Genomic DNA, 8,212 nt, shown 5'->3' with positions numbered 1-8,212 from the left:
ATGGCAGCCAGTGACTAATGGAGTTCCACAGGGGTCCATGTTGAGACCACAGATATCCGTGTTATACATTAATGATCTGAACTAAGGAACTGAGAGCATTGTTGCCAAGCCTGCACATGACACAAAGATAGGTGGAGGGCAGGCAGGGTTGAGGAAGCTGGGAGACTGCAGAAGATCTTGGACAGGCTAGGCATTGGGCAAAGTGGCAGATGGAACATAATGTAAGGAAGTTGTGGTGATGCACTTTGGAGTGAAGAATATAGAGATGTAGACTGAAATCTGAAGTGCTAAGGGGAATTGGGAGCCCAAGTTCAGGACTGTCTTAAGTTTAACAATTCAGTTGGCAGTTAGGCAAATGCAATGTTAGTGTTCATTTCAAGACAGCTAGAATCCAAAATCAGAGATGTACTGCTGAGGCTGTGTTCGTTTAGAATATTGTAAGCAGTATTGGGCCCTAAAGCTAAGGGAGAAAGTGCTGGCATTGGAGGGAGTTCAGAGGAAGTTTACAAGAATGATCCCGGGGACAAAGAGCTTGTCATGTGAGGAGCAGTTCAGGACTCTGAGTCGGTATTTGAGAGAGCTCAGAAGGATGAGGGGAGGGATCGCAATAAAACTTATATGAATACTGAGAGGCCTGAATACAGTAGATGTGGAGAGGATGTTTCTACAAGTAGGAGAGCTTAGGACCCGAGGGCACAGCCTCAGAGTGAAGGGTTAACCCTTTAGAACTGAGATCAGCAGGAATTCCTTCAGTCAGAGGGTAGTTAATCTGTGGAACTCATTTCTGCATAGGACTGTCGAGGCCAAGCCACTGAATGTATTTAAGACAGAGATAGATGGATTCTTGATTAATAACGAGAGCAAACATTTAGGGTATAAGGCTGGCGAATGGGGTTGAAAAACAAGTCAGCCATGATTGAATAGCAGAGGAGATCCGATGAGCCAAACAACCTAATTCTGCTACTACTGGATTAGTGGTGCTGGAAGAGCACAGCAGTTCAGGCAGCATCCAACGAGCATCGCTGCTCGTTGGATGCTGCCTGAACTGCTGTGCTCTTCCAGCACCACTAATCCAGTATTTGCTTTCCAGCATCTGGAGTCATTGTTTTAACCTAATTCTGCTCCTTTATCTAATGGTTCTATGTAAATTCAATGCAACATGTTTTGGGTTTTTTATGTAACTAATCTCCCATTTTATACAAATGGTTAGATTAATCAAGGTTTATTCAATGGAATAAGGAGTCTGCTTCACAAAAACGTGTCCACTTCAGAGTCACTTCTTTTATTTACCTCATTTCCCCAGTACAGAAAATATTTTGTTAAACAATAAAAGCATAAATTCTTGAGAACTCTTATTATAAACAATAAACCTGGACAGAAAGTAGCTGAATATTTTGGTTACAGATCCTTTTAACTTTTTGCGCATTTTCAGCATTTATTGTTCATGTTTCAGATTTCTGGGAACAACAAAGATTTATTTTTCTTTCTGTTCTATAAGTGAGTTCATAATCTGGCATCAACTGCTATTCTTGCTAAACCAGAGGTGGTTCACCCCTTAAATTAATAACTTCTCCACTGGTCGGAATTTTGGCCCTTACAACTATGAACATGTGGTTCTGTAGTCAGATATAACAAAGTGTTACTTTGGGTTTATGTTTTCTTCTCTGTTCAAAATCATCTGCAGTTCATCATGTTATTTTTTAATCTGAAGAACCCAAACTTACCTTGTTGGAATTTACCTCAAGTTGGAGTGTTGTGGACTTAAGCACATGATCTAGATTCTGATATGTTGTCAGAGATCCCATATTTTGAATGAGTTATTAACCTAATGCCCTGTCTGTGTTTTGTGGTGCATGTAAAAGACCAAATAACTAAGTTTTCCAGGTCACCTGAACAATATTTATATCTACCATAATATCTACTAAACATTTTATCTGATTAGTCAACTCATTGTTACTTGAAAGATCTTTGTGTTTAAATTGGCTGCTAATTTAAACTAGTGTTTACAACTCCAATTTGTTAACTGTGAAAAGTTTTTGCAGGTTTCTAAAGCTGAAACAGGCTCTATCAATGCTAGTCAAAGTCATCTACACCTCAAAAGTAATTCATTTTGTAAAGCATTTCATAAATTGATCAAGTGATGTGACAAGGCACTAAACACAAGTTTTTTTCAATTCACTTACTAGAAATTTAAAGTTTACAGATGATCAAAAAAAACAGAAATAGACTAAGTAGTGAAGAGTGAATAACAGACCCTGGGGAGACAATGACAGTCCAGAAGGTCACAGGATTGATTAAGGTTAATACAGAAAAGTGACTTTTGGAGTAAAAATATCAGAAATGTCTATATGAAATAAATTATTCAACTTTCAGAGTTATAGGAATAGAAAGAACAGAAGGATCTTAGACACAAATCTTTGAAGCTGGTAGGACAGACTGAGGCTTTAAAAAATATATATATCTGATCTTGGGCTTTAAGAGAGAACTGCAAAGGCATTGAAAATCAGAAAAAAGTTATGCTAAATGTTTTCAAAATGCTGGTTAGCACCCAACTATGTTGTAGCCAGTTCTATAGTAAATTTGATTTCTGATGGGAGGAAAAGTGAATTTGACTCTAGGAGAGGGAGTAAATTTGATCCCTGGATTGTGGGAATGCAGAATTTTTTTTTTCTCTGAAGCGAAAGAGGAGTAATCTTGGCTTGAGGTAAAGGAGGAAAGTGAACTGGATTCTTGCAGTGGAATTATAAAATCATTGTCATTTGGCAGTCTAGCTTTGCATCTCCTCAGAAACAGTCTGTACCATCAATTCAGTCGTTTGGAAAGGAGGATGATCTGTGCTAAGTGATTAAAGTTATCATGTAAATACTGATTATCCGTAAACATATTGAACAATTCAGATGATGCAAACTGGAAATTGAACGCCATTGTTCATGTAAGATTTTTGAGATGCTGCATCATGCAAAGAGCTTTATTTAAGGTGTTTTTCAATCCAATCTTTGAATGGAGTGACGTTTGTATAAACAGTGAAGAGTTCTTCACTGCATCCTTTCTCATAGCCCCAGCTCACCAAGCCAACCAGGTACCAAGTGAAAGCAGAGCCCGCCCTGTCTGGAGCAGGGAAAGTTGCCACGCCACCTGTCTCCAACGGGCAAATGTTTGAGAATCCATTTGGATCCTGACGGGCACAGAACATGTTCTCGGTGATGCTGACAGAGATCCCATGGTCTTCATACTGCTGCTCGCACTGGACAGAATCGCCTATTTCAATAGTGCCCACACGGATCGTGTCATTTGTCTGAGCCGAGTCGTTGGCATCATGCTGCATTCTCCACCCTGTGACATATCCCTGTGTATTCATATTCGATAGATCTTTTACATCAGGGAGACATACAGGCTGCACATGGTCAGTGATTTTGGCCTTGTCCATTAGTTTGACGATTGCAATATCTGAATCTAGCAGGACTGGGTCATAGGAGGGATGCACAATAACTGCAGCAATCTGAAGTAGTAAAGCAGAAAAATATATAACTTTTAAATGTTATTATGCTATTCGATGGGGGGGGGGGGGGGGGAGGCAGGGCAGCATTGTTGAAAATGGAATAAATTAAACTTGCTTATATAGTTTCAGCATTAAGCACCTTCAGCAAACATTTTAGGTAGTATACAAGCTCTCTCACTACTTCTCCAATTGTTTGGGATTACACACAGAAGATACATGGTACAGAAACAGACCATTCTGCCAAACCAGTCTTTACTGGTGTTTATGCCTCACTCAAACATTTTCCCATTTTACCTCATCTAAAGCTATCAGCTATCACCTTTGCCCTCTAGTCACCTAGTTTTCACTTAAATGTATCTGTAATAATCACCTCAACCACTCCCTGTGGTAGCAAGTCCCATACTTCTGTCATTTTCTTATTTTTCTATCAATACTATTTTATGTTGACAGTTCTCTAGTTATGCTGCTGGTAAAAAAGAAGAAACAATCTCCCTGTATTTACTGGATCCAAATCTTTGCTCTTCTGTTTTCTCTTCCGAGAGAAAAGAAACTCAGCCTGTCGTTTTATTGATATTTATATCCATCATATCATTCTTGTCAATGTTCTCTGCACACTCAATGCCTCTGTATCCTTTTTATAACATGACCATAATTACATACATTATTCCAAGCGTGATCTAACTAAAGATTGATTTAGATTTAGCATTACCTCCTTGCTTTTCAATTAGTCAAGGACAGTAGTGGGAAGTTGTGCGTGGAGTCCGAGGAGATAGGAGAGATGCTAAATGAATATTTTTTGTCAGTATTCACACAGGAAAAAGACAATGTTGTTGAGGAGAATAGTGAGATGCAGGCTATTAGACTAGATGAGATTGAGGTTCATAAGGAGAAGGTGTTAGCAATTCTGGAAAGTGGGAAAATAGATAAGTCCCCTGAGCTGGAAGGGATTTATCCGAGGATTCTCTGGGAAGCCAGGAAGGAGATTGCAGAGCCTTTGGCTTTGATCTTTATGTTGTCATTGTCTAGAGGAATAGTGCCAGAAAACTGGATGATAACAAATGTTGTCCCCCTTGTTCAAGAAGGGGAGTAAAGACAACCTTGGTAATTGCAGATCAGTGAACCTTATGTCGGTTGTGGTTTAAAGTGCTGGAAAGGATAAGAGATAGGATTTTTCATCATTCCAAAAGGAATGAGTTGATTAGGGATAGTCAGCATGATTTTGTGAAGGGTAAGTCATGCCTCACTAACCTTATTGAGTTCTTTGAGAAGGTGATAAAACAGGTGGATGAGGGTAAAGCGGTTGATGTGGTGTACATAGACTTCAGTAAAGCATTTGATAAGATTCCCCATGGTAGGCTATTGCAGAAAATACAGAGAAATGGGACTGAGGGTGATTTAGTCGTTTAGATTAGAAATTGGTTAGCTGAAAGAAGAAAGAGGTTGGTGGTTGATGGGAAATGTTCATCCTGGAATTCAATTACTAGTGGTGCATGGCAAGGATCTGTTTTGGGGCCACTGCTGTTTGTCATTTTTATAAATGACTTGGGTGAGAGTGTAGAGGGTCGGTTAGTACATATGCAGATGACATTAAGGTCGATGGACTTGTGGACAGTGTGGAAGGATGTTGCAGGTTACAGAGGGACATAGATAAGCTGCAGAACTGGGCTTAAAGGTTGAAAATGGAGATTAATGCGGAAAAATGCTAGGTGATTCATTTTGGAAGGAGTAGCAGTAATACAGACTTCTGGGCTAATGTAAGATTCTCGGCAGTGTGGATGAGCAGAGAGATCTTGGTGTCCATGTACCTAGATCTGTGAAAGTTGCCACCCAGGCTGATAAGGAAGATGTACTGCGTGTTAGCTTTTATTGGTAGAGGGATTGAGTTTCGGTACCATGAGGTCATGTTGCATCTGTACAAAACTCTGGTGCAGCGACACTTGGAGAATTGTATAGAGTTCTAGTTGCCACATTACAGTTGAAGCATTCCAAAGGGTCCAGAGGAGATTTACCAAGATGTTGCCTGGTGTGGAGGGAAGGTATTATGAGGAAAGGCTGAGTGTGAAAAAAGATCTGCCACCCTGCCAACCCACAACAGGCCCACAAAAGCAAAATTGGCCAAACTGTATCAAAACACTCAGAATGCTTCAGCAGGGACAAAGCGGGCTGATACGTGAAACTAGACAGCACTCGCAGAAAGGGAATATACTTCCAGCACCCCCGAACAATGACACAGCACCATAGCTATCCCAAAGCCCCGAGGGCAGTTTCATAATCCAGCAATACCAAAGCCACACAAAGAACAGGTCAGACAGAGAGGCACCAGCAAGAGCACGACTCCCAGGACAAGACAATGGAAGCACCTCACCACTTCAGAGGAGACATTAGCACTTATCTGCGAAGAGGAATAAAAAGTCCAGACCCATCAATATTGTCAGAATGTTGCTTTGTGTAGAGAATTAGGACACTCCTCCAATAACTGTTTTCCAATTAGCATCATTGTAACTAGATTACTCCATTTCCAGAAAACTTCCAGATACATTGTGTTTTCCCCACTTCTAATTAGCCTCATTGTACAAGATTATTATAAAAACGAGAACGAGGGTAGGTCTGATCAAGGACAGTGGTGGGAGACTGTGTATTGAGTCGGAAGAGATAGGCGAAGTCTTGAACAAGTACTTCTCTTCAGTATTTACGAACGAGAGGGACCGTATTGTTGAAGAGGAGAGTGTGAAACGGACTGGTAAGCTAGAAGAGATACTTGTTAGGAAGGAAGATGTGTTGGACATTTTGAACAACTTGAGGATAGACAAGTCCCCCAGGCCTGACGGGATATATCCTAGGATTATGTGGGAAGCAAGAGAGGAAATTGCAGAACCATTGGCAATGATCTTTTCACCTTCACTGTCAATGGGGGTGGTACCAGGGGACTGGAGAGTGGCGAATGTTGTGCCCCTGTTCAAAAAAGGGAATAGGGATAACCCCGGGAATTACAGGCCAGTTAGTCTTACTTCGGTGGTAGGCAAAGTAATGGAAAGGGTACTGAGGGATAGGGCTTATGACTAGCTGGAAAGACAATGTTTGATTAGGGACAGCCAGCACGGATTTGTGAGGGGTAGGTCTTGCCTTACAAGTCTTATTGAATTCTTTGAGGAGGTGACCAAGCATGTGGATGAGGGTAGAGCAGTGGATGTAGTGTACATGGATTTTAGTAAGGCATTTGATAAGGTTCCCCATGGTAGGCTTATGCGGAAAGTCAGGAGGCATGGGATAGAGGGAAATTTGGCCAGTTGGATAGAAAACTGGCTAACCGGTCGAAGTCAGAGAGTGGTGGTAGATGGTAAATGTTCTGCCTGGAGTCCAGTTACAAGTGGAGTTCCGCAGGGATCAGTTCTGGGTCCTCTGCTGTTTGTAATTTTTATTAATGACTTGGAAGAGGGAGTCGAAGGGTGGGTCAGTAAATTTGCAGATGATACAAAGATTGGTGGAGTTGTGGATAGTGAGGAGGGCTGTTGTCGGCTGCAAAGGGACTTAGATATGATGCAGAGCTGGGCTGAGGAGTGGCAGATGGAGTTCAACCCTGTCAAGTGTGAGGTTGTCCATTTTGGAAGGACAAATAAGAATGCGGAATACAGGGTTAACGGTAGGGTTCTTAGTAAGGTGGAGGAGCAGAGGGATCTTGGGGTCTATGTACATAGATCTTTGAAAGTTGCCACTCAGGTGGATAGAGTTTGTAAGAAGGCCTATGGTGTATTAGCCTTCATTAGCAGAGGGATTGAATTCAAGAGTCGTGAAGTGATGTTGCAGCTGTACAGGACCATGGTTAGGCCACATTTGGAGTACTGTGTGCAGTTCTGGTCGCCTCACTTTAGGAAAGATGTGGAAGCTTTGGAGAGGGTGAAGAGAAGATTTACCAGATGTTGCCTGGAATGGAGAATAGGTCGTACGAGGATAGGTTGAGAGTGCTAGGCCTTTTCTCATTGGAATGGTGAAGGATGAGGGGTGACTTGATAGAGGTTTATAAGATGATCAGAGGAATAGATAGAGTAGACAGTCAGAAACTTTTTCCCCGGGTACAACAGAGTGTTACAAGGGGACAGTGAGGACTACAGATGCTGGAGATCAGAGCTGAAAATGTGTTGCTGGAAAAGCGCAGCAGGTCAGGCAGCATCCAAGGAACAGGAGAATCGACGTTTCGGGCATCAGCCCTTCTTCAGGAATGAGGAAAGTGTGTCCAGCAGGCTAAGATAAAAGGTAGGGAGGAGGGACTTGGGGGAGGGGCGTTGGGAATGCGGTAGGTGGAGGGAGGTCATGCTGAGGGTGATAGGCCGGAGTGGGGGTGGGGACGGAGAGGTCAGGAAGAAGATTGCAGGTTAGGAAGGTGGGTGCTGAGTTCGAGGGATTTGACTGAGACAAGGTGGGGGGAGGGGAAATGAGGAAACTGGAGAAATCTGAGTTCATCCCTTGTGGTTGGAGGGTTCCTAGGCGGAAGATGAGGCGCTCTTCCTCCAACCATCGTGTTGCTATGGTCTGGCGATGGAGGAGTCCAAGGACCTGCATGTCCTTGGTGGAGTGGGAGGGGGAGTTGAAGTGTTGGGCTACGGGGTGGTTGGGTTGGTTGGTCCGGGTGTCCCAGCGGTGTTCTCTGAAACGTTCCGCAAGTAGGCGGCCTGTCTCCCCAATATAGAGGAGGCCACATCGGGTGCAGCGGATGCA

The 8,212-nt window shown here is 42.5% G+C and overlaps 1 protein-coding gene across 1 annotated transcript in view; it reads right to left on the bottom strand.

Moving 5' to 3' along the window:
- Positions 1–1,271: 1,271 nt before the first annotated feature.
- The window catches only part of LOC140493419 (inactive serine protease PAMR1-like), a 154,980-nt gene continuing 148,039 nt past the window's right edge, over positions 1,272–8,212 (bottom strand). The window contains exon 14 of the mRNA XM_072591842.1: positions 1,272–3,499. Coding sequence (XP_072447943.1) covers positions 2,969–3,499 — 531 coding nt within the window. The 3' untranslated portion in view covers positions 1,272–2,968. The remainder of the gene's footprint in view (positions 3,500–8,212) is intronic.

This window comes from Chiloscyllium punctatum, chromosome 22 (assembly GCF_047496795.1).
Source record: "Chiloscyllium punctatum isolate Juve2018m chromosome 22, sChiPun1.3, whole genome shotgun sequence".
NCBI lineage: Eukaryota > Metazoa > Chordata > Chondrichthyes > Orectolobiformes > Hemiscylliidae > Chiloscyllium > Chiloscyllium punctatum.
The sequence above is the reverse complement of the archived record's forward strand: the minus strand, read 5'-3'. Positions and strand labels throughout refer to the sequence as shown.